General features: G+C 31.6%; 1 protein-coding gene across 1 annotated transcript in view; it reads right to left on the reverse strand.

Annotated features, from left to right (window-relative positions):
- The window catches only part of AKAP9 (A-kinase anchoring protein 9), a 142,540-nt gene that overhangs the window by 49,777 nt on the left and 64,770 nt on the right, over positions 1–27,993 (reverse strand). Inside the window, exons 12-19 of the mRNA XM_081288423.1 lie at positions 27,177–27,269; positions 26,065–26,421; positions 24,156–24,380; positions 22,965–23,105; positions 22,391–22,494; positions 19,402–19,607; positions 13,622–13,854; positions 467–629 (exon numbers count right to left, since the gene is read on the reverse strand). Coding sequence (XP_081144549.1) covers positions 467–629; positions 13,622–13,854; positions 19,402–19,607; positions 22,391–22,494; positions 22,965–23,105; positions 24,156–24,380; positions 26,065–26,421; positions 27,177–27,269 — 1,522 coding nt within the window. The remainder of the gene's footprint in view (positions 1–466; positions 630–13,621; positions 13,855–19,401; positions 19,608–22,390; positions 22,495–22,964; positions 23,106–24,155; positions 24,381–26,064; positions 26,422–27,176; positions 27,270–27,993) is intronic.

A 27,993-nucleotide genomic window follows, 5' to 3' on the forward strand; every position in this document is an offset into this window, starting at 1 on the left:
ACTATGTATGACTATGAAGCTCTAACAAAACATTTTCTTTCAAGTTGGTATTTTAATTCTAGAAGGTTAAGGTCAATACCACAGCATGGGGGAAGAGGCAAAGCCTAAGGCTTTAGAGGCTTAAAGCCTATGGTTACCTTAAACAATTCAATAACATCTTTACCTTCGGTTTTCTCATTTTTAAATTACAGGCATGTCTTAGGATGGTGGGATCATGGTAACAACTCTCCACCATCCATTTCTCTATTTTCTAAAATTCCTTTATATTTTCAGTAATTCTACAAGTTCCTTTTATATTTAAATGTGTATATGCAGTTTTAAAAACTGCTTGGAAAAACTCTGAAGACAAACTACAACTACTGCTCTAAATTAGAGTAGATTTGTTTCTGAATTTGGCTGTACATCAAAATCTCTATTTTAAGATTGAAATTCTGCTACTCTGACTTGCCAAAGGCAAGGTACTTACCCTCAGCCTTACTGAGCTCCACTGCCAGCTGTTCTCTGGCCCTAGACTCTTCATGAAGGCGCTCTCGCAGTTCTTCTTGGCATTTAAGGAACTCTGTTGCCTGTTGTTTCTGTTTGAATGACTCACGCATCAATTCTGTTTGTGTAACTTTTGCATGTTCAAGCTAAACAAGAAGGGAAAGAATACATAAAGGAAGATGAAGTGTTGGAAAACCAGTGTCATTTTCCATTAAAGTAAGGATTTCAAATAAAAGACATATTTCTGACTTACAGTCACTTAAGACAGTTCTAATGCATGTTAACATTTGTTGGAAATGAAGGGAGACCCTCATTGCTATACAAAATTACATATAAGAGGCTGGGTGGGGAATGGGAAAATAAATAAGGAGGGAGATGGATTACAGTAGATGGGGTAGAGAGAGTAAAAGGGAGGGGAGGGGAGGGGGGATAGTGGGGGATAGGAAAGGGAGCAGAGTACAACAATTACCAATAGGGCATTATGTAAAATTGTGGATGTGTAACCGATGTGACTCTGCAATCTGCATTTGGGGTAAAATTGGGAGTTCATAACCCACTTCAGTCTAATGTATGAAGTATGATATGTCAAGAGCTTTGTAACGTTGTGAACAACCAATAAAAAAAAAAAAACATTTGTGGGTAGGATAAGTCAATAGTAGACTCCACATTTGTTTTGAACACTTTAGAATTCGGAGGCATTAAAAATATAGCCTTCTTAGAATGCTATCATTGGCATATACTGACTCCATTTTTAAAATAGTTTTTAAGATGGTAATACACACTTGAGGCCAAAGCTCTCAACCGCCATAACTTAATCATTTGTGTGAAATTACAAAAAAGCACTAACTTTGCTTTAGTTATCTGAGCTTTTATATGTCACCATCTACTTATCTGTTTTTACTAAAACAACTACATGCAGAAAAAAAAAAACCTCCACAAAAAACAAAAAACTGAGCTCAAATGTTTCCAGTACTTAGCCCCAGAATTTTAAGAAATAATTGTATGTATTGACAACAGGCTTACAGCAAGTCTCTTAAATAAATTTTGTAAATTTACATAAGTTTGTGTATCAGAAAGACATTACTGCTATGTTTTAAGCTTAAAATGATAAAATGTAGTGGTTTCTAAGGTTTCTAATTAGACATTAATAATGTATTATAAAATTAAGATAATATTTAAAATCTTATTCTTAAAGACTTCTGCTCCTCACACCTGAGTGTTATTGCCAAACAAATCAATTTCCAAAATATTCAGTATACAATTATTGTTTTTTTAATTTAATTCATTTTTTTTAGTTGTAGATGGACACAATACCTTTGTTTTACTTATTTATTTTTATGTGGTGCTGAGGATTGAACCTAGTGCCTCACACATGTTAGGCAATCACTCTACCACTGAGCTACAACCCCAACCCCAATAATTGTTTTTTTAAAAGAAAGTTTAAATTTTATTTATAACCTATTATTTAAAAATGAGCATAGATATAAGACTCATAATGGAAAATTAAACATAAATTTTAATTTGTAACTAATTTCCTAAAATATCTGTGAAAATATATTGTTACTTTAAAAAGGAAAAATTTTATGAACATGTTCACTTTTAACTACCAACAGTATTTTCCTTTAAATGTAGATAAATACTATATTTTAATTTTTACTATAAAGAAAATGACCATGAAGTATACATGCTGTACACAACTACTCTCCTGAATTTAGTCAACACATTTTTTAAAATACATCAATTGCTTCAATATGTACATAATTTTTTATTATATACTAATGACCTAGAAAATACATGAAATATAGAGTTCAAAGTTATAACTAAAAAAAGATGAACTATTTTCCAAATTTACTACATAAATTCAATAGAGTATTTATAATAAAATAAATATTTGCTTTAGATAAATTTGATAAGTCTTTGCCTCTATGCTCCATTTCACGACAAGATCTAAACCACCTTCACATACATTTAGATATTTACCATGAAATCATGAAAAAACCCTTCAGTTTTAGAAACAAAGCAAAAACCTCAAGCAATCAAATAAGTAAGACTAATATATTTTATTTACAATAGCAATTGGGATCCACTTCATTTGGGATAAGAGTCCCCCTTAAAATTCTCATTTACATACTTTACACAATACCTTCTATCCAGTTAAGGTATGATTTACTCCTAATATCTATAATAGTATGAATTATATAAAAATTTTAAACTCAATATTTTCAAAGTATTTAGTAAACTCACCATTATACTTAAAGTATGGATAAGCTTTAGTAAAGATTATGACACTTAAAACAAAAGTTGTAGAAGGGGTAACAACACTATTCTAAAAACCATCTGGTTTGTTAAATATTAGCTAGCATGTACAGTTAAAGTCACCAAAGTCATAAAAAGTGCTGAATAACTTGTAGTCAATCATTCACAACATATTTGAGAATCAAATAAACCTGGAATACTGAATATGCAGGTATCTTTATGCTAAACACCTTTAGCAATGTTTATAAGTTTCACATTAAAAACAGAAAAAAGATATTTCTCTACAGAATTAGTTGACATATATAAAACTAAAAATAAGTTCCTTATGGTGTAAGAAAATCTAGAATCCAAGTTTGCTTTTACCTTGCCTGGAGCTACTGTCAGTATGTCATGGATGTAAACAATTCATTTAGCTGGTCTAGGTATCACAATACCTATTCTCTCAAATATAATCATTCCATTTTTATTCCCATTTTTATTCAGGATTGGATTCATAAACATACAAAAACAAGAATCTTAAAGACAAGCAGAATATTTTTTAAACAATTCACCTGGCACTGGAGAAGTGTAATATTATCTCATTCTGCTTTCTGGAATTAAGAACACAGCCAAGTTGGGACTTTTAGATCAAATTGAGCCCTTTGATACATTTAGGATGAATGGGCAGCAGTATATACCAAACAATAACAAAATAAGGTTCTATTCCATTAACCTTATTAACAATACTTAAAATTTCATTTCTCATTATACTTATTTGTTAAACTAAATTAATATTTTATACTTACTGAATAAGGAGGGGTAGGCAGTGAAATTTTAGAAATTAGCTTTAATATATGCCCATTTCTTTTATGAATCAAGTGGAAAATAGAAGTATTAATAATTACTGAGTTATTTTCATCCAAATGTTCACACAAAGGAAAAGGATACGGTAAAGGCACTCGAGATTCAACCTCATAAATATCTTCATCTTGTTCTTCCAACCAAGAGCCATCGAGTTTGACAGTTGCCAAATAGGTCCTGTAAGAATCCATTCTAGAAGATGAAGGAGCCAAGCTTCTTCAATCTACTACATTTAAAAAGTTCCTTTTAGTTTATCTAGATATTCCATTCTGTTTAGTGCTATCAAATACATAAAAAAATTAATTCATAGTACTGAACAATAAAAAGGGTGAAAATGTCTGGCGGGGGGAACCCTACAAATCTAAAAAACAAAAACAAAACAGAAAGACTCCTAAATGTCTACCAGTCTTTATCTGAAGAATCCAAAACAAAACAACAAAAAACTGCACAAAAACCAAAAGCACGCAAACAAAACACCACTGTTTTACCTAGAATAGGTAAATCCTTGAAGAATAAAAGAATGAAAACATAAATGTGTAATATGCTGAGCAATAAAACTGCTTTCGGTATCAAATTTGTCTGTGGTAATAAGTAAGCCTTCCAAGCAGAACCTGGCAGGGAAGGTCAGGTTTTAAATCTCCATAGTAGCAGTCTTGAGAAACGTAGTTGCAACATTATTTCCCTTGGTCTTGCAGCTTTGCCCTATTCAAAAGGAAAAGCTCTTCCAAACGGAGCTGCTCAAATAGCCTTGCAGGCTGAGCCAGAGGATTCTAGTCAGTGTCCCCTGAGGAAAAGGTCAGAACAGAGGGTGTGGTTTAATGTCTTTACCTATATGTGCACTGACAGGTGGAATGTGAATTAATACGCCCACAAAAAAGCCTGCCTAACAGGATCCAAGTTCCAAGTCAGATCTTTGAAAGAGTTATTTAGAGAAGTTTATAATGTGTCTAAGATAAGCTGGTATTTTTCCACCCTACTAAAAATTGTTTTAATTAAAAATGTGAATAAAATATGTTTGAGTTTACATTACTAATCAGCTATTCAAGCATATCAAATAATCATAATTATTTCTGGAAATTAAATTAGAATTTCTTTTTGATAATTCCTTAAGATATAATACTTTTGAGCAGCCACTGAGGCTAACTAAATACAGATAATTCAGTTATAACTTATTTTCACATTGACTTATTTATAGAGGGCATATTAAGGAAAAAATTCTTTTTAGAGCCACTTTGTATATAAGTCGATAATTACACCACTTAAGGTAGCCTATGAACCCTGACTGAAATGTAAAAGCGACAAATTGTCCATAATAGTTAGCTTCAGGTTGTTCCAGAAGCCTGAGCAATACTGAATAAACCAGCCATTCATAATTTTAAAAGATAAATAACTTACTTATTACTAATAAAAGACTCTCAATAATGAAAGTTGTTTTAAATAAAAGACTTTCATTTTGGTGCCTTTTTCCCCCATCTGGTAACTGAATATCCTAAACCCACAAAGCCTTTATCTAAATGGAAAAAAACCATACTAAAGCAAGTGACAGGCTTAAAAAGGCCTTTTATAGCTACTCTGACTACATAAAGTAGTTTCGAAGAGCTAGTACTTAAACCCTTCTCAGCAGACTAGTAACTGAGGCAGAGAAAATGAAATTGTTTTATATACAAGTCCCAAAGTTGCAAGGAGATGTAGTTGGGGAGGGGCAGTTGCTTCTTAAAGTTCTGAAAATTTTTGTTTATTACAGTTTCTTATAACCTGCAGTTAGTCTGTCAAGATGTCTTAACACCTATATGAGATGGAGGCCTGACCTTATGACTGTTGCAGCTAAATGTGATTTTTTTTAAAAGAGAGAGTGAGAGAGGGAGAGAGAGAGAATTTTAATATTTATTTTTTAGTTATCGGCAGACACAACATCTTTGTTTGTATGTGGTGCTGAGGATAGAACTTGGGCCGCACGCATGCCAGGCGAGTGCGCTACTGCTTGAGCCATATCCCCAGCCCAAGCAGCTAAATGTGATTTTAATGAAGCTCCAGCAGACGTAAAATCATCAATACCCTAGCTGTTCACACTTTATGAACTGGTGGATCCCACACCTAGCCTATGAGATACCTCTTAAAATACTCTTTCCCTGCTTCTTTTGCAAATTAGTTATTTTGATAATCATCCAATTTCTCTCATTTGAGGTAAAAACAAAACTGTGGGTAAGAAATAATTATTCATAAATAGCAGCATTTAAGTCAACATAAGAATTAACAACAAAGAAAGAAAAAAGAAAGAAAGAATAACTAAGGAGAAAAATAGACTCAAAGAGTAATAGATAAAGATGACCCAGAATGTGGCAAACAGTCTTTGTAATAATATATTAACTAGTGGCATACTACATTAATTGATATTCAGAAAGAATACAAAATAAAACAATAACAACAAAAAACTGCATAAAAACCAAAAACAAAACACCATTGCTTTAACTACAATAGGTAAATCCTTGAAGAATGAAAGAATTGAAAACATAAATGTGTAATAAGTTAAGCAATAAAATACCTTTAAATTAAATGATATACTAATATTTTCACCCCAGTTTTGGAAACACATAGAACTTATTTCCATTAACATAAAACAAAAATCTTTATAAGTAAGGTGTGTCCTCTTATGACTAGGAACATGGGTCATGGTAAGAAACTAACTACAAATTTAACTACTGTTAAAAATGAATGAAAAAAGACTCAAAAAGTAGTAAAGAAGAGTCTGGATGATGGCATATGGTGATTCTGACAATAATTCAAGTTATATTCAATTTTGCTTTTTCCTCTAGTTTAAAAGCATATAAACCTTTCTGCAACTAAAAACTTAAAATACAATGACTTCAATTTCTAGAAACACATTTAACTGTCCAGACTAGCTCCTTATCCTCGGGTTTCAGAAGATCATGACTTTACCATATACAGGAGGCTATTAATTGACAGCATTGAGCTACATTTCCCCAATGAAAAAGGTTTACATTAATCATATAATGTCAAGCTATTTAACCTTTTTTCCCTGTAAATTATTTCCTTCAAATTGTAAAACACTTCTGCTGCTGTCTTTTCATCTTCACTTTATTTACTTATTTCTCTAAATTATTTAATGGAGGGACTAACTCCTGCATACATTACCTGACCAATGCTAAGCACACTGGGGGCAATACTTGATGGCAAAATGTGTTTCAGTACTTATAATTATGATTAAAACAAAAAGCTTAGCCTGATCTTTAATTCTCAGATTCCCCTTTAAGAAATTATAGAAGCCTGTAGCTTTGATTCCATTATTCTAAAAAATGAGAACTAGTAAACTCACAATAGTGCCTTATAATGAAAATCATTCTGAGAGAATAAATTATTCATTAATTTCTTCCAAGGAATTATTTTTTATTTGCATTAAGTTTTATCTTTTATTGACAAATAATGATTGAATATTTTGAGGTACAAAGTGATGTTTTCTTACATGCACACACTATGGAATAATCAAACACATCCATCACCTCAAATATTTATCATTTCTTTGTGGTTAAAATTCTCTTCTTTAGCAATTTTGAAATATATGTTAACTATTATCACTATGCTGTGTAATAGAACACCAAAAATTATTTCTCCTCTCTGAAACTCCCCCCCCCAAAGACTTCCTAAGAGAAATATTTTTTGGTAAATAATCTCCTTGGCTCTAAATAATAACCTCTGGATTCCATAAAACTTCAGTTGTTGAAAGATTAACTCCCGGAAAACAGACGTTTCTATTTCCACCTAACTGAAAAGTCAAGTGTTTTTGAACTGATTCTCAAAGATAATTTTTCTGCAGAATTGGAGAAAGACCACTAAATAAAGATTGTATTACAGAGATTATCTTTCTAAGGGCCTTAGAAGATTTTCTAAGCATGTTTCATCACATAACGTTGAAAACTATTCCAACAAATTGGAAAACTACCAAACTCCACTGAAATTGTTCCTGTTAAGTTTGCCAACAATCTCTGGATTTCAAAATTCATTTCTCAGTTATAGTTATGATTAAAACTAAAGAATAACTAAACAAAAATCTTAGTCTGCTCTTTAATCCTCAGATTCCCAGAAGGCAGAAGTAGTAGTGGTTAAGACCACGGATTCTGAAACTAAAGTACCTGGGTTCCCACTCTAACTCTCCTTAACTTATAAACTTGGGCAAATGACTTCTCTAACTGGTTTCCATGTTTCTGCTCTCCTTGTACTTTCACCACCCTCTACCTACTCTATTCTATTTTTAACGATAGTCAAAGTGTTTATTTTGGAAAATACAAGTTAGATTCTCTAACTATCTAAAGATGGAAACAATCTATATGTCTTTTAAACAGTAAATGGATAAACAAACTGCTGGAATTTCCCTCACTTATTAAAAAGGAACAAACTATTATTAGACATAACAATATAGATGATTCTTAAATGCACTTTATTAAGGTAATAAAGCCTGACCCCAAAATTACATGATGCACATTTTCATTTATGACACTTTGGAAAAAGCAAAACTGTAGGAAAGGAAAGCAAGCCAGTGTTTACCACAGGCAGGAGGTGAGAGAGTGGGTGACTCTAAAAGAGCAGTGCCTGGGAATGTTGGGGTGATGAAACTATTTTATATCATGACTGTAAGTGATGTAGATGACTCTACACACCTGTCATAACTGAAAGAACTGTCCACAGAATGATCTTTTTCATATATTAATAAGAATGAGGAACTCAATGGAATAAAAAAATCATAAATAAATTATGACTGTTATATATATGAATAAAAATTACAAATGAGTTATGACTGTTATAAATATTCATGTATTATATTCATATATATTTGAATATATATGTGAATGTGTTTGTGTGTGTATGTATGTTTGTGTATTCATATATGAAAAAAACCACACCAACAGGGTGAGAGAGAAAAGAGTTAATCTAAGGTACTTGAAAAACAATATTTTGACTGTATATTATAAGGCTAAAAACAAAAAGTACTACACACAAATAATGTAGTCTAGTTAGAGAATTTGTTTTTCACAGGGGTGTAGGATAGCAATTCTGAAATTACATATGTGTATATTATGGTTGAGCAAACAAATAAAAATGCAAATGAACATGAGACTCTCTTTTTCACTGTTGGAGAACAAAGTTACTAAGAAAAAAGGGCAGGGCAAAACAAATGCTGTGGTACCAGAACTGGAGGGCTCAGAATGAATTTATGGATTTTTAAATTATACATGTATACAGAGAGATTCAGGTATAGATAGAAGGATTAGCATACAAAGATATATTTTTAAACTATCCACTAACAGGGCTTAGAAGTAATGACATCCTAGTAACAATGAGAACATCTAGTACCTAGATCTTGGTTTCTAGATAGTATTTTCCGATAAAAGAAATATGAATTCCATGAAGAAGTGATTGATTCTAAAGTTAGGGTAGGAAAAATACAAGATGGGTTTGAAGCTTCTTGTAGTACCAATACTCAAAAAAGCAAGTACACTTCAAAAGGATGTACCTCAAAAAGTTCTTAATGCCAAAGCTGAAACAAAACAAAGTATTAGGTTACAACTAAAATGATAAATTAGTCATGAGTCTATACTGATATTGATTAGAAGTGAAAATATAGCTCATATAGCTAAATAAATAAATAAAACAATGAGGAAAGTATAAAATTACCATTAGAACACCATAGTAATAATTACTGCATGCAAGATCCAACAATGGATGTAAGAATATTAGATGAAAGAAAGTTAAGGAGAAAAGGTTATTTGCATATTATCAAAGTACCTCCTCCAAGATAGTTATTCATTACAAAGGGGAAAACAGTAACATTACAGTTGAGAAACCCAGCAGATATCACAAGCAATGAAGATTAACATTACCTGTAATAATGACATATTGACTCACATAACCAGGCATGAAGCACAAGATGGGCATAGCATTTTTGTGGTAGTATCAAAAATATACAGGCTTCATATAATCACAACAAACATCAGACAAATCCAAACTGAGGAACATTCTAAAAAATAACCGACAAAAGACTAAAGTATTGTCAGAGACTGGTGAAACCAAAGATGACATGACAACTAAGTACAATGTGGGATCTGGGAATGAATCTTGGAACAGAAAAACGTCATTATAGGAAAAACCAATGAAATCTAAATAGTTTATACTTTAGTTAACAGTACTGCAGCAATTTTAATTTCTTAGTTTTATAATTATATTATAGTTATGCACTATGTTAATGTTAGGGAAAGCTGAATGAGTGGTTGGTACATCGAAACTCTCAGTTTTAGAATTTTCTGTAAGCTTAAAGTTATTTTAGAATGAAAAGTTAAAAACTGTCCCCTATGACTTTAACATGAAGAGTTAAAGAGAGAAGAGGTCAGAGTATAATCTGGTTTCCAGATACCCTCTGACCTTCTCTCCCATGCCTCTCTCCACTCTCCTTGCTCCAGCTGCCCTGTCCTCTGTCAAGCACACCCCCTGGCCTTTGAAATTGCTATTCCCCTGCCTAAACATTCTTTCCCATTTACCTGTGTATTAGCCTCCCACTCTTCTTTAAGGAATATGAATTCATATCACTTTATCAGAGAGGCCTTTACTAATTTTCCCCGATAAAATACTCTCTTCCTCCATTATGCTGTACTTCCCTTTATTCTTTTTCACAGCAGTTATTACCAACTATGCGTCTATTTATTATTGGCCTCCACCATTAAATTATGAGCTCCTGTGAGCAGGGATTTTGTCCATTTCCCTTATCATTGTATCTCTAATATCTAGAACAATAATTGTTATATAGTAGGCACTCAAAACTTCGCTGAATGAATGAATGAATGACTTATCTCAAACATCAAACCCCACAGTAAGCTTTATGGCCTGCACCTTACCCCAAACTGTCAGATGCTATTCAGAGTATCCTGTGCAGAGCTATTTGCCTGTATTTAAATGAAAGCAAAAAGATATCACAGCAGTGCCATTTTGTTATAAAAATGAAGAAAATAAATCAAGGTTAAAGGAAGAAGAAGCAAATGATAATATATTAAAGAGGAAAATGGGATACTAGTTATTTCACAAAGATGTTAGACTTTATTTTGTGTCAATTTAACGATTAAATTATTCATTTGGTTCATAATATTTTAGTTATTAACAATATTCTGAAGAAGTCATTGGATTTAAACATTTATCCATGGTTAAGATTAATAATTGATCTGCAGTTAGTTTTAAAAACTGTCACAAAGCTCCTATTCCCTTACTTTAGCACTTAACAAACTGAGACTCATTTGGAAAATACCATGACAAGGCTCTTACTGCACCTCACTACCTAGTCACATAAACAGAGAGTTGTCATGTGTTATGGACTTGACCTAGGGAACTGAGTGTTTCAGGAAGATCCCACACACTTAACTGTTGACTGATGACAGTTTTAATGACTATGGTGAAGTTTTCTCTAGTTGTCTGTAAGAGCAAATAATCTGTAGAAACCACTGCTCACTTGTCATGTATTTGTCGTTTTCCATGGTGATTATCAAAAGATAAATACTATAGTACATTAACCATAATGTGCATAATTTATAGTGGCATTGAAGAGTAGCAACACTATCAACAGTGGTCAAGTTCCAGGTCAAAAGTATGTTATAAGGATCAAGAAAGAAAAAGTAGGGCTGCAATTGTAGCTCAGTGGTAGAACACTTGCCTAGCATGTGTGAGGCACTGGGTTCAATCCTCAGCACCACATTAAAAAATAAATAAATAAATAAAATAAGTTTATTAAAAAAAGAAAGAAAAAGTATTACCAGTTGTTTTCCTGGTAGAAAAAGTATAAATCATAGAATATAAACACTAATATGACTGAAATAAGCATAAACAAAACAAAAAGAATTTAATATAGAATTATCTATACTATACAACTTTCATAGAATAAAAGGGATAATATTAAGATGCCTATGCATTCAAGCTTTAAGTACTGACTCAACTGACTCAGTGGACCCCACATACTCTAGAAGTTGTTTATGGATAAGCATTCTAAAAGAGAGAGAATGCAGGACTTAGGCTAATTATAAAAGACTAAAAATATAGTAAATCTTGGTAAAAATGTGTATTTTTTAATGTTAACTATGGAATTTCACATTTCAACACAACATTTACAATGTCAATGTTTGAGTTTAAATAGTCTGCTCAACTTTGGGCTAAAGGAAAGGTGACTATAAAATTCTCTGATCCAAGAGTGTAAAATTAATGTCTTAATAATATAAATGAAGCTGAATTTTATGGGTACCATTTCATTTCCTTACAAGCACTTAGGATGTTGATAATGAAAAATAAAATAACTCTTCAGAACTTTGAATATAGGACCACCACTGATTTTTTTTTTTTAAATTTAAATCATTTTTTCTACTCTTGGCAAATAACAAGTATTTGAGCTTTCAAGAATATTATATGTCTTTGGTTCTCTGTGATGCTCAAGTAAATTTTTGAGTTACTGAAATAGAAGCTTTAATCATTCTGTACATGCTACAAAAGAAAGCTCTAGAGAAACAAGAATTGCCCAAGGTTAGAAATTTCATCTGCTATTTAACTACAGGCCTCAGAATTAATCTATGAAAACATTTTTGGGAACTACATAAGGCATATGTTTGCTTTAGTTTGGCCAATCAAGGTGCAAACCAGAAGATATATTTATCTAACTATTTATTCCCCATCCTTTCCCCCAGTGTTGGGGATAGAACTTAGGGCCTTGCATATACTGGGCAAGTACTCTATCACTGAGCCATATAACAGGAAATACATTATGATGAATTTCCCTGACCAGTTAGTGAATTCCCCTTACAATATGTGGTATCTCAAGAGTCTTTTCAAGGTATAATTCATATTCTATCACAGAAAAAAGGTTTAGTTTGTTTCCAAACAGAAAAAAATACCTGGAGAAAATTCTGGGTAAGTGTCATATCTGAAGACCATTCAAAGAACAAATATTTCAACAGAAATGTATGTTATTTTGATAATTCCTTCTTCATTGAATCCCAGCAGCATATTAAAAGTATCAGGGGGTGGGACAGTAGATTGATATGAGAAGTTAACCAACTAATAGGGAATAAATGAATCATTTTAAATGTCAATAATTGAAGAAATAGCTTAAGTCAATAATTTAACCCTAATAGAAATGAATCAGGTATTAAAATGCAAAATATATATTTGTCATAGTTACTATATCTAATAGTCACTGCTATTGCAGAAACATGCCATATTAAATAATTTATTAGAGAAAAAAGTACCAAAGAAAAGCCAGTCATCAGAACAAGAGCTCAAAGACATTCTTTCAACTTCTCAAACTTAATATTTAAAGAACAATATTTTTTTTGAGAATTTTAATATTTATTTTTTAGTTTTCGTCAGACACAACATCTTTGTTTGTATGTGGTGCTGAGGATCGAACCCGGGCCGCCCACATGCCAGGCAAGCGCACTACCGCTTGAGCCACATCCCCAGCCCGTAAAGAACAATATTTTAAAGGAAAAACTGCTCAAACTAATTTCCTACCAAGAGATAACTTGTATGGTGAATTAATCTACTCATATTTATAAAAAGAATGTAAAAATCAAGTGAAAAAATTGCAAGTTTGATATGTAATACAATAATGGTATATTATGACATACTACAACATATAGTTTCAGACATTTCCACTACAACATATAGTTTTAGAGATTCCTTATAGTATTAAATAACATTTTAATGGAACATTTCACACAATAGTGAAGTTAAAATCTCTTTTGATATTAAAAAAAGTAATGTGTAACAATCTAGAAAATCTGGATATTGAAACATCAATGAGTTTTTGAACTGGAAGAGCTCATCATTACATTACCTTCACCACCAAAAACAAGACTACTAAAACTAATATTGGTTATCACAAACACAACCAATTATTAAAGAGAAGCCTAAATAAATTTCTGTGGGACAGTAGAGAGAAATATTTACTCATTTATGCCTTATGCAATATTCAGTAGGTAGTAATAATTAAGGAGTTTACCTGACTACTAGTTTCACTTAGAGCTTCCAGTATTTTTTCAACTGCTGCTTGTAGTCGACAACTAATATTCAGCATTAATTCTTCATTTTCAGGATCTATTTCAGTTCCAGCAAAACCAATCCTTATAAGGTGCTGCGATAATTCGGTTCCTTCCTCAGTTACTTTTGAACACATGCTATTATCAGTTCTTGGCATATCACTTCCAGAATAAGAGGGTATGGATCTGTCTATAACTAGAATAACAAAATGTTAAAGGCATACATTAATAACAATAATTTCACTTTAAATTTTTAAAATCAAGTCAAATTGAAATCATTTTTCAAAGTACATGTGTTTTAATAACAGCATTGTAAAATTGCAGAATTTAAGATTTGGGTTATTTAGTAATTTTTCTTTAATAAAAGTTTTGGGTTTTTTTTTTGGGGGGGGGTACTGGGGATAAAACCCAGGGCCTTGCACATAATAAGCATGTGCTGTATTGTTGAGCTATACTCCCAACCTGATAAAAACTTTTTAAGATAACTTTTGATAGATATTTATCAAATGTCAAGCATGTAGAGTTTGCTAAGAAATGAGGACACAAAGGAGACAAAATCTGGTTCCTATCATGAAGGACTTTACAGTATAATGAAACAACACACATAGATACATAAGGAAAAAAAACTCTATTGTGCAGTGGGATGTAACAGGTTATCAAAGAATAGAATAAGTGCTCCTAATTTGTTTGGAGTAACCTGACTTTTAAGCATTACATATTTGAACATTACCTGCTCTGGCTACAGATTAAAAGAAACAGATAATTTTGTAGCTTGCTATTTTTGTAAAAAGTATACTGGGAAGAAATTAGAATGATGAGCAGTGCTAATTTAACTACAGACACTGTTACCATACTATCAACATTATTGTTACATCTTACATAAGAAAATCTGGTTGACATAGGCAGATGTTAAGCTTTGCAACTGAACAGAGGAGTATTAATGGAATATGTGGAGATACATAAACTGTTAGAAATTTGGGTACAGAATTAGGGGTCATCTGTAAAAAGGTAAGAGTTTAAACACTGAAAGTGGTTACATCTGTTTTAGGAGTGATATTTAGTGAAAGGAGGAAACAAAGTTGGAGCCTCTGTATATCATAAGCTAACAAAAGAAGCCATATAAGAAATATCAGAGAGGAAAGGGATGTTCTAGAAGAGAACATTTCAAAAAGGAAAAAACTTTAGTGAAGTTATTTGCCTAGAAATACAAACAGTCAAGGATTATGCTATGAATTTAATGACTGAAAAGTCACTGTTCTCCTCAGAAAGAAGTGTTGGTACTATAAGAACAGAAACTAAAGTCAGTTAAAGCAAGAGTTAGTCTATTCTTTTTAATTTTTTATACCTTCATTTTATATATAAATTTTTTATGCAGTGCTGAGGATTGAACCCAGAGCCTCACAGGTGCTAGGCAAGCACTGAGCTATATCCCCAGCCCAGTCTCTTCTTGCTTATTCTCTTATGAAGTATACTGAAGTTTACCTTGCAGGATGTGTGTGTGTAAGTTAAAAGAAACAAATAGTTATTTTTATGAATATAAAATGAAATTTTATGGTACAATATGACATTTTGTGGTACAGAGAAGCAATCAATGGTGAGAAAAAGACTGAAGATTCTGTGTTCACATGGGAATAAATCTAAAACACAAATTACAGAAAACACAAGCACAAGGTGAAACAAAGCCATTTATAAATGATCACTGGGTGTTAGTTTTTTTTTTTTTTTTGGAATGGCAACAACAACAACAAAAATAGGCAATAAAGCACCTAGAAAAGATAAAGATGTCAATCAGCTTAACGTATTTTTCAGGGCTGGAGGTGTAGCTCAGTAGTAGAGTTCTTGTGCTTGCCTGGCCTGAGTGAGGTCCTAGGTTCAATTCCTAGTGCGCGTGCACACACATGCACACACACACACACACAAAAATTGAAGATAGAAATTATCTGAAATAATCTGAATATGTTCCATTAAAGAAACAAAATTGTTTGTTCCTATGAAACAAAAGAGAAAGACAGCAAAATTATAATTACCCATAATGACTAGTCTGGGGGAAAAATCTGAGGACAAAAACATGCTAACAGAAATCAAGAACAGGCAATTTGGTGAACAGAATCACTTGAGTGGTGAACCAACCACTCAGATGTATGTTGTAAACACAGCAAATTGTTGAGAGCCACAGCCCAAGGGGCCCCAGCAAACTTTCAGACTGCCAGCTGATGATTGGCTCACAGCGGCCCCAGCAACTTCTAGCTCATTGGCTCCTCTGCAGTGATGCTCATTGGGCTGTTTCCCTGCCCTTTCAGACTACGGAGCTGCTCATTGGGGGACTTTTTTTGGCTCCGCCCACATGACCCAGCCAATCAGCCTCAAGAGCAGGAGGATTGGGGGAGGTGGAGAGGCTTGTGGTTTGGGGAGAGGCTTGTGAGAAGCCGGTGCTGGCAGTTGGGCTCTGAGGGTTTTTCTGAGGAGCTGTTTTGTTTGACGTGTGTGGTTCTAAAAATAAAGTTAGTTTCTTTTGACAAGTGGCTCCTGATTGTGCCCAGCCAGACTGTGGCAGCAAATAATAGTTATTAAAGTCTTTTAGTCATATACTTTATGAATTATACCATTCATTTCCTGATGCATAATGGTAAGTTTTTCAGGTTAAAGGAGGGTGAGCAATATCATAGTGTCTTCCCAGCCTCAGTGGCTCACTGAAGACCTCTATGGTTCCAATTGGAAATCATGAGAATCAAGCTTGACCCAAGTGTCTGACAGATGAAAACTGTACTAAAAGATATGGAGTGGAGACTTAAAGAAATTTGTCCAAAGTCACATTAAGGCAGAAAAAAAAAATGAGGCTTTCTCATTACTAATCCAGTATTCTTTCTATAACTTCCCACTGCTTCAAAAGGAAGCTGAAGCAAACAAACTTCAATCCATGGACTCCTACAGGAAAGATGAGAGCATTCTACCCCTAAACTATCACACTGCAGACCTAAAGGAAATTTTCTTTCAACAACCTAGGGAACTCATTTTTATGAACTGATCTAATATCCACTCAGGTTCAAGTGATTTGACATTTGGCCAAAATTTCCTTTCAATTTCATAAACTAGTTTGCTTTTAAGAGGAAGTGAATATTAGCACAATCATTTATTATTTTCAAGTGTTAACAAGTTCATACATGTTTAAAGCCTAAACAAGTTCAGGCTTGAAGGCTGAAACTACATCACAAGTGATACTTAAAAAAACAAAAAAAACAAAAGGTGATTCACAATCAGATTAAGCCTTAATTTTTTTTTATGATAAATAACACAAATCTTTCAAAGGTGCATTTTAGTTTTTACAGAAATGCTTCCATTAAGAATGTGAAGAAATCTCAAAAGAACTTCTTACATATGGGGCATATTGTCAATATTTAAAGCCAGTATTTTCATAAAATAAATGTTTTAAATCATAAACTCTATTAATTCAATATATCCTTAAAGATGCAAACTAGGTAAGTATACCCCAGTGATATTTAATTTTATTAGTAAAAGTAACATAACCAGGCATGGTGGTACACGCCTATAATCCCAGCAACTTGGGCAGGAGAAGTATGGGAAGTTTAAGAGCAGCCTTAGCAACTTAAACCAGGCTCTACACAACTTAAGATAAAAAGGGCTGAGTTACAGATTAGTGGTTAAGTGTCTCTGGGTTCAATTCTTGGTACCAAATCAAACCAAAGAATGATTTGTAAATACAAAAATATAAGATTGAGTTAATTAAATGGACCAGCAGAATTATCTGTGCCACAATATTTTACACAATATATTTCTTAACTTTGGATTGAATTTTTCTTCTAATGTTTTCTGAATCAACAGTTGATTTCAACAGTTAACATTTTTAAAGATCAATAATAATAATCAATAATAATAATCATAATCAATTCATTTATGTACAAAATGGTTGTAAGTAAAATATTAAGTATGATTTAATCTTCCCTTGAACAGTAATCTCAGTGTTTCCTTTACTAGACTATGAACTACTGTAAAACAGAGACGATACAGAAATTGCTGAATAAGTGTTTATAGAATTGAACAGATAAAGTTGCTTATAATTAACAGACTATTGTTAGATATGTTAAAATAGACACTATCTATGGATATAGATAGTGGATAGAGGATCTGCTTTCTCCAAGAAAATGAACATAAACATTATCTTCTGTGCTTGCTTGATCTCAATTACCAATTTGTCTTTATAACTCAGCATACTGCTTCTTTAAGTAGTTGCTGTTGCTTGCTGAATATTCAGTAGCCATTTTAAGAAATATCTATGAGAAATGCTAACAAAAAGGCAAAAAATATTTTTGCAATGTACAGAACATTCCTTAGAGTGTCTTTTGAATATGGAAGTCAATCTAGTACAGTTGTTACCAACAGAACAGCAAAATTCCTCCCTAGATGATTAAGTGAAACAAATTAATTACCTTAAAATTTTTTGGTAGTCACTTTTATAAGTTTTAGGTATTTTCAAACATTACCTAATTCTTCTTAATACATCAAGATCCATATATAGACATAATAGTCCTTCATTGAGAACTTAACCAAAAGTAAGTTAATTTGAAAAATATATCTACCTAGTTCGAAAAGAGTAAATGTGGAAGGAAGGGTTTAAAAGTCAGGATTATTTCATCTTGTATTTTACTAAAAATGGCATTGAAAATTATTTTTGAACTCACCTGAAGTGTCTTTAATTCAAATTTATTTTAAATTCCAAATCAATATTTTCTTTGTAGTTAAAATGTACTGCTGGCTAACTAGTACTTAAGCAAACCTTCTGTAATTGGAATACTTTCTATTTTTCCCCATGAAGCTTAAAAACTAGAATGTTTCAAAAATTGTAAAGCTCTGGCATTTCAGAATATTTCCCTCTACCTGGGCAGAAGTGGTTGGATGTGAAATGATAGTGAACTATAGGCTTGACCTTCTAATTTAAGAATCCAGTGCCTATTTCTCTGGAAGCACCTGACTAACCTTTCCCCTCTTTGATTTCCTGGTATCTTCTCCAGCAAAGAAAAAGGAACAGAAAAAACAAGACAGATTGGAGGTCAGCAATGTGATGGTAAAAATTTAAAATAAGAGTGTACAATCATAGATATAAAAAATTGTGTTCTATATGTGTAATATGAATAGTAAACATTCTCCTGTCATATATAACAAATTAAAATTTAAAAAAATAAAATTAAAAAAGAAATTAAAAGAAGAGCCCAACCCACACAGCTACAGGATGATGACAGAATTAGGAAAAAAGCCATCTCATAACAGGACCTAATCTTTATATCTACACACAAAAACTGTCAAACCACTTTTCCAAAAGGAAGAAAGGACCTAACAGAGGATAGTCTTTGGTTTCTTATTATCACATTCTTCTAACTATCTCAATGAAAACTGGTGCTGGATTCCTACAAGTTCTTTATTTTAAGCTTTCCTGATTTACAGGGTGGTGATGTGGAACTTTTCCTTTATAAGAGGAGAAATGAAAGAGTCTTCTGGTTTGTGTAGGCATACCAAGGTATATAATGGCAACTCTAAAACATTCACTTCAAATGCTATGCAATAATACAAATAGTGCTTGGAACAGAGTGGCTTTGTGTTTGGAGGTGCATTTGTTGAAAAATACTTGAATATTCTCTCTCCTATATATTCTACACACAGAAAAAGTGCCTTGAACTCAGCAAGATCATTTGAAGATGATTATTTCACAAGCGTATGAAACTAGTATTACCTCTTATGTGTTCCTCTTGGATAGCTGACTTTACAGATGCCTCTGATTCTGACCTCCAAATAAGGCTGACAGATGACTGGCCTTTACTAGATCTATCTAAAATCCCAAGAACATGGCGGCCAATAGTTTCTTCAACAGCTATGGTAGTCTTTACAACTTCTAAGAGGATCTTCAGAAGTCTGTTATTAGTTTTCTGGAGTGCAAACCTATACAGATTAAAAAAACACCACATTTATTAAAATATTTAATCTCTTTATAAAACATTTAATCTTAAAATATTTATTTATTAAAATATTTAATCTTTTTATAGGATAAAGCCTTTGCTCACCAAAAACACAATGCAAAATATGCGTTTGGTGAAAAATATCATATAGTTTTGCTCTATTAAAATAACACAATAGCACCTACAATGAAGTGCTTCTTACTCTTATTTTTTTTAAAAAAGTGATTTGTTTAGAAAACAAATGTATAACATTTTTAAAGGTGCATTTTATTGACCTGAAAGAAATCAAATAATTATATTTTTTAAGATAGTAATTAAATTGGAAGAAAACTTTAAGGAGACATAAAACTTGAGTTTCAAAAACTGTGGTAATACCAATATCTAGATAATTGCCTTGGTTATACTGTTCATGTTTATATATATATAAGGTTTATCTTTTTATGTTGTCAGACAACAATATTTTAATATATAATTAAGAATCCAACTAGAAAAAAAAGTGGTAGTATTTGTATAATTTCTTCGTGATAAACTAGATGCTTAAATTACAAGAACTGGCAAAGATCTGCTTTTAAAAAGGCTTTCAGTGAAACTACTCAGTCAACACCACAGGAAATACCATAGGCTGTTATTATACCTGCTCCAAAGACAAAAATATCTCTAGTTACACACATTGCACTCAGCCAGTAGGAAAAAAACATATTTTCAATTAAGTAGAAATAATAGCTTGTCTTTTTAGAGATAAGAAATACATTAATCAGCCTTCAAAATATCTTAGCACTATGAACATGTTAATGCCTATATTTCCAGACTTTTTTCCTCCTCAGCTTCACTCAAAAATATATACATTTTAAAAACAAAAACTGATCATACTGGACAATGTGTTTTGTAAGCTTTCTTTTTAGCTTAACATGAGCTTTTTACCATGTGAAAAAATGTGCTTCCATAAATGGTGATTCAAAAGATTATATGATTAATTTTATGAATAACTAAACAACTCACTCAACAGTTTAATTCAACAGAGATACTATGGTTATAAGCTTTATATTTAATACACGTAAGATACAATAAGAAACTTTCATAGTAAGGTCCCCTGGCCCAAGAGACTTCTTTCTCAACCTCACATGTTGTTTGACACATTACCAACAATCTGGTTGAAAGGGTATCTGTTTCACAAGCACATGACAGACCTATTTTAAGATCAGGTAGTAAATGGAGAAGTTTTCCTTTAGTATTTGTCAAGTGAAAGAGAGTTCTATTTTTGTATCTAGATCAAATTCTCTGCTTACATAATAAAGAATGTTTAAACATAAAACCCCAAATAATTTAGTTAGAGGGAAGTAAGGGTTTTAATTCCTTAACTTTTTAATTTTTTTTAAAATTTTTTTAAATTTTTAAAATTTATTTTATTTTTTTTATTGGTTGTTCACAACATTACAAAGCTCTTGACATATCATATTTCATACATTAGATTGAAGTGGGTTATGAACCCCCAATTTTACCCCAAATGCAGATTGCAGAATCACGTCGGTTACACATCCACAATTTTACATAATGCCCTATTAGTAATTGTTGTATTCTGCTACCTTTCTTATCCCCTACTATCCCCCCTCCCCTCCCCTCCCATCTTCTCTCTCTACCCCATCTACTGTAATTCATTTCTCTCCTTGTTTATTTTCCCATTCCCCTCACAACCTCTTATATGTAATTAATTCCTTAACTTTTATTTATAGTTTTGTTCAAGTCCTAAATTCCAGGAGTTGGATAATGTGATTAAAACTGATATAATGGTAAAAAGAAATAAAGATGAGCAAGATGTTTATTTTATATTGGCATGGTAACTCTAATTTTCATACACTGTCTTTCTTGTTTGAGTTCCATACTGACTGACTATGTTCCTACTGATGATCCAATGGGGAAGCCAAAATCTTAGGGGCCAAATTCCTCCATGCAAGCTGAGAAAGGAGGTTAGAAGGACACAAAAGGGTTGACAGTCAGAAATTGGAAAAGGAGGAAATTAAGTTAGTAGATATTAGTTTTAATTAAAATTTAAAAATTATTTCCATTTGAACAAAATAAATTTTAGATACTGTGCTTAATATTAATGTGGGATAATTATAGTATAGTTTTGTATATTTTAATATTAACATCTACAAAATGAAGGTAAGGAATGTTTTGTTAACATTGGGTCATTAATTTATTACTTTATAAAACTAGGATATGTATTAAAAGTTCTCACCTGTTATGCCATGAAAGCATGAAAGAAAACTAAATGTTGAATATTTACATATGCAGTAATTTTTTTTTCTCAACATAAACAAACCAGAGAATAGCTTACACTGAATCCATGCCCATACACTGAATCCATGCCCATACACTGAAGGAGGAACAAAGAAATAAAGCTCACAGGTAGAACTGTTTTTTGTTTTTTAGGTTACAAAACAGCATTAAGAAGAATAAAATTAATCAAGAAAGGTTTGATGTCAAAACAATTCTAAACATTTAAAGTCAAGTTTATGATCAAAAATTTTTATTACATAAAAAGATTTAAAAATTTGTAATTTAATGTCTAAAAATTGATAATCTTTTATATATTACACATATACGGACATGTTTCATACATAGAAATATATGACACGTTTCATACACAAGATAGTATTTTTAAGAAAATACACATGTACAAGATAAAAATAAGGATGAATAAAGTTTATTACATTTGAACAACCATTTTAATTGACTTTGCACTGAAAAAATACACATTTTGTATACCTTTCACTGGACAGACTATCAGGAGGTACATCCTCAGGTTTTCTGTCCATTTCCTTTTCTTTCAATGTCTGTTCCTCAACTTCCCTTTGGTTTTCATTTTCATTCTGTTTAAGTTTGTGCAACGGCAGAGAGGACAAGACAGAAAGAAAACCTGTCATCTTAGAAACAGCATATCATTCTTCTATACTGGTATGATGTGAAACAGAAAGTGCTTGAAGTAATATTTAACTACAATTTATCAAGAGATCAGCATTATCAAAAAAAGGATAAAACATTCAAGTGTAGAGATGAAAAATGTTTTAATGGCTTCAAACTAATACACTCTATATAGTGTGACAATAAGGGTTGTCAGGTTGCTCCTTGGTAGAACAACAGTTTCTCCTACAGCAATGCCAGATTCAAATTATCTTAAACAGAAAGCAAGGCATTTTGACTCCACCTACCTTACATCTAAGTGATCACCAATATGTTAAGCTTAGTAACTATAAAAATACGTTTCCCACCAACAATAAAGACAAACAAATCCTACTGCATGTTGATCTACTGTTCCTAAATGCACCAAAGTCAATACTACCTGTGTTTGCGTACTGCTGCTGCGCAGCTCACAACACAGCTTCTCTCTTCCAGCTAAAGACAGCTGCTTTAGTGCTTCCAACTCCTCTAAAAGCACCCTTTCTCTTTCTGAAACCAGGTTTTCGTTATTTAATGAGGATCTCTAAATAAGAAAAAAGGTCATGGAAGAATATTGATTGTGATAGAGGTAAAAAGCAGAAACATCAAGCAGATTTCTTTTAACCCCTTGGGACCAAGAGACCTTGGTTCTACCTTATGATTCATATTTCATTATTAGGGATTAAAAGCACATATGAAGTTCAATGCAAAATTTGCAACTTTAGAAAAAAAGTTATTTAAACTTAAATATTCAGGAATTTGTATAGTTCGAGTAATATTTTCTGTCAATTTTTGCATTGAAATTTTAGAAGAATAAATTCACAAAATGCAATGAAGAAAAGCAAAACTGATTTTTCAAATGATATATTTTATTCTCAAATATCAATTTTCCTATTATTTTATATTTAAAAAATACACGTTGTTTTAGTTTTCAAAATTAAATTCAATAAATTTGTTTTCATAAGAACTTTCATGTAAATATTTCTTGCTTTTCTGCAATAATTTTGTGAATATATTTTATATAGCAGTTGACAAGAATATAGCTCCCAAATACCATGAAATATTTAAATTTAGAAAAGAATGTTTTATAAATTTGAATTTCTCTAATCAACAAGAGATGTGTCCTTGGAGAGAGTTCTAGAAACAGATTACTTCAGAAGATTTCCATTCATGATTAAAAAGATAGATTAAAGATAGATAAAGATAAACCTTGGAGATGGTAATTGGTAGACTCACAGAACTATAAATGAACATGGAAAAAGTGAATGACAGCAGCTGTATACTCAAGTACCTAAGTATAATATTTCCAAAACTCTCAAAGTGCTTTAGCTATGTATGGTCAATAGAATTTTAAAATTTATATTGTAGTCACATTTCCAGTGCCTGAAAGGCAGTTAAATAAAATGATAATGCACATTATACCAGTTGAGTTAAGTGTGCCTAACAAGGTCTAAAGTTGATCCCAGGAACTTCCTGATGTTAAGTATTTGTAATTTATTTGTATCTAGGAAAAATAATTTTGACTTAAAAAAAAAGCCACATAAAAAATACCATTATTTCAATTGAGGAGAAAAAAGACTCTAAAGTTCCGTACCTGGGCTAACTGTCTATTAAGTCTCTTAATCTCTTCTTGTAGCTGCTCCTGTTCCTCTCGCTGTCGCTCCATGTGTCTCATGTGTGCCTGCCTCAACAGTTCTGTGGCCTGTTGATGTTCTTCATACTGTCGTACAAGTTCTTGCCTCATATCTTCCAACTGTTCTTCATTTGACATCATTTGTCTAGAAGCATCCATGCTTGATGCCAACATCTTACCATGAATCTTTGATAGGAAAAAACACAAGCAAAAAACTCAATCATAACAATTTTGTGGCAATTAGTCAGCATTGATATTTTAACTGAATATGAAAACAATTCTATTAACAACATAAAGCATCTGAGTTTTACTTTTATTATTAAACAAAAGCATAAATCACTTATTTAAAAAATTATTTTTTAGTTGTAGATGAACATAATACCTTTATTCATTTATTTTATGTGGTGCTGAGGATCGAACCTAGTGCCTCACCCATGCAAGGCAAGCGCTCTACCACTGAGCCACAATTCCAGCCCATAAATCACTTTTTTAAAAAAAGTATTTTTCTTACTTATAATTCCAAAACAACATGAAGTTAATTTATTACCACCATATATGTTATTTTCCAAAAGGAAACAGCTACTTACCAGATAGTTTAGCTAAAATCTAATTCTAACAGAGAAAAACAAAATACTCAAGATTCTTTATCCACCCCCTCCAACCCCCACCCCCTCCACTTTTTTTTCCGCCCATACTAGAGATTGATCCCAGGGCCTCACACATGCTGGGCAAGTGCTCTACCACCAAGCTACATCTCCAGCCCCTTCTCCTAATAAAGTTATAACTCCTGATATTTTATAATGGGGAAATAATATAAACAACAACAACAACAACAACAAAAAAAAAAAAAATATATATATATATATATATATATAAAGTTTATAGGACCAGGGTTGTGCACCTCAGTGGTAGAGCACTTGCCTAGCATGCATGAGGCACTGGGTTCAATCCCGGGAACCACATAAAAATAAACAAATAAAATAAAGGTATTGTGTCCATATACAACTAGAAAAATATTTTTAAAAATTAAGTTCACAAAATAAAAGAATTTTGCCTATTTAATTTTTATTCATTGGTCATCAGAGTATTATAGAAAACTGCTTATTCAGAGAAAAATTATAATGAATTTTATTTGGAAATAAATGCTTTACATTTATGAGTTTCTCACTCATGACAAGTCAATAGGTTCTATGAATACTTCAATCCCTTAAGATACTAATTAAAATCATTCTGCCTTGAACAGCTACAGCTAAATTAGTTTTCATAAACATTTCACAAGTTTTGCATTACATAAAAAGCTGACAGTTTTATTTGAATACTCCTCTGAACAAGATATATCTATCGTGAACACATAAAATAAATTTGAAATTCAGATAATTTTAAAAGAAGTAGAATTTATTGTTTTCTGATAAAGGCTGCAATTAGTTGGGGTAACAGATCCTCAACTAACAAGAAAAAAGAATTAGTATATAGATAATAAGATACTTTGAATTGTCTTCTTGAATTCGTAGCAATTTCCTTTTATGTTCTTACATTTAATTGAGCAAATCTTTTGGCCACAGGTATTACCTAGTTATAATATAATTAACCTTTAATTAGTTTAAATAAAATTAACACAGGTATAATTTACAATGAGAACTTAACATGTACTATGTCCATAAGACAACCAAGAATACTATGACCTGACTTATTTTATACTTCACACCAATATTGTTTCACTTAATCAAATACCTTATAATTAATAAAACACATTAAAGTCAAGACTGGACTTCATACTTTCATTCTCTATTAATCAGCATTATTGCTACTGTTTTAAACTGAAGATATTTTTATAAGTTTTTCTTTTTTATATTCAAAGAAGCATACTTACAGATTCGCTAACTATAAATGTTTTGTCTTTGGAGAACATTTCTTCTGAAATAGTTAGTTGGTGGACCTCTGATTCTACTATATCATCAAGATGATCACTGTTTGGTAACAGAACTTCTCCATCTTCTCCTAACTCTTTACTAAGTGGCTTAAATTCTTCTTTAAATTTCATGTCCAATGCATCAGAGGTCTGAAGATCAATTTGATCCTGAGATAATTTCATTTCATTAAAATAATGTTTTTCATTTTGTTGACAGAAAGTAAGTGCTTGTTTTGATGACATAGTATTTTCTTTTCCCTTTGATAGTCTAGATAGTTCAGTTTGGTGAGCAAATGCAACGCTCATTGACACAATGACCTAAAGAAATCAATCAATCAAACAAAAAGGATTAGATTCATAAATACCAGCTGGATTTAAAAAGTGGGTCATTATTCAAAATTATATGAATTAGAAAAAAGCCTGGCCTCATAGTTTTAAAAACAAAAATAAATCCTCTGATAAAGTGATACAGAGATAGGCTATTTTTCAATAAATTTAACATCAAAGTGTTTTACTGCCTGCCTTTTAAAATAAAACAAGCAAAATTTTTCTAACTATAACATCAATAAATGCTCAGTACAAAAATAAAAAAAATAAAAGTCTTTATATTTCTTCCTTCCAAAAAAATTCACTTGGCCATGAGTGATAATGTTCCGTGACAATCCTCCATCAGTATCTGTAGTTATTATCTAACATTACAATAATTTATCAGGGTAATACAACCACTTTTTCTCTTCATAACTTTTCCCTCATTTTTAGAATGCCAAACTCCTTCACAAAGTAACTATTTACAATGTAACACATATATAAAAACTTGTGGCATTCTGAAAAATTGTAATTACTATTCTATATCAAGAAAAAAATGTTCTTCTCAATGAAAAGCACCACAAAACATTCTATGAAGCAGCAATTATAGTTGATGCTGTTATACAACTGTTTGGTGGACTATATATGAAACTTACAAATAAAAACAAAGTACATACCATCAATAAAATCTATGCTTTTTTTTGACAGTTTAAAGATCAAGAAAATCTATAAACCAAGAAAATCTTCCAGATAAACTATAAACTTACCTTAGCTATTTCTTCTTCTAATCTTTCTTGGTATTGTTTTTCCAACAATTTAACCATATTTTTTTCTTGTTTCATTCCACATTCATTAGAAAACTAAATTAAAGGGTGAAATATGACAGTTTACACTGATTTTATACCATTAATTTTAAGGATGTACTCATTATTCCAAAAATATCACTATTTTTGGACACTTTCAAATAAAAATAAATTTCAGTTATCTTTAACTAAAAATATTAATCTAATAATCCTACAAAATAATTACACTTATTATAAACTTAAAGATGCAAAGAGAGAAATATATTTACATATCTGTAATTATTAGCATAAATTCTAGGGTGGGTTAAGGATACTTAAATATAATTAATAAGACATATATATAAATGTATATTTATTTTAAGTAAAATGTTAACAAGTGGCTATGTTTGATAATGAAATTATGAGCAAATTTTCTTCTTGGTATTTATTAAAAAAACACAATTTTCCACATACAAATTATTTTTATCAATTAAAAAAATAAATCTTCTTTTAGAAATGTAGATATACTGTCAACATGAAAGTATTTGTTTATTTACAAATTATTTGAATTTCATCCAACAGACATTTAATAAGGGATGAGTGTGGCTCATATCTCTTCTTAATATCCAGAATGAGAAAGGGCAATAGGCAGTGATTTTAATTTTTACTAGAATTTAGAATTATTGAGTGAAGATGAAGATGCAGTTGGGGGTTTGAAAAAAGTTTTGAATAATACAATGTTGAGGAGAGGCAGAGAGTGGTTCAGTGGCAAGCACAGTAAAAAAAAGGGCTTTTCTATCAT

Source organism: Spermophilus citellus, assembly GCF_964194105.1.
Source record: "Spermophilus citellus genome assembly, chromosome: 3".
Classification (NCBI taxonomy): Eukaryota; Metazoa; Chordata; class Mammalia; order Rodentia; family Sciuridae; genus Spermophilus; species Spermophilus citellus.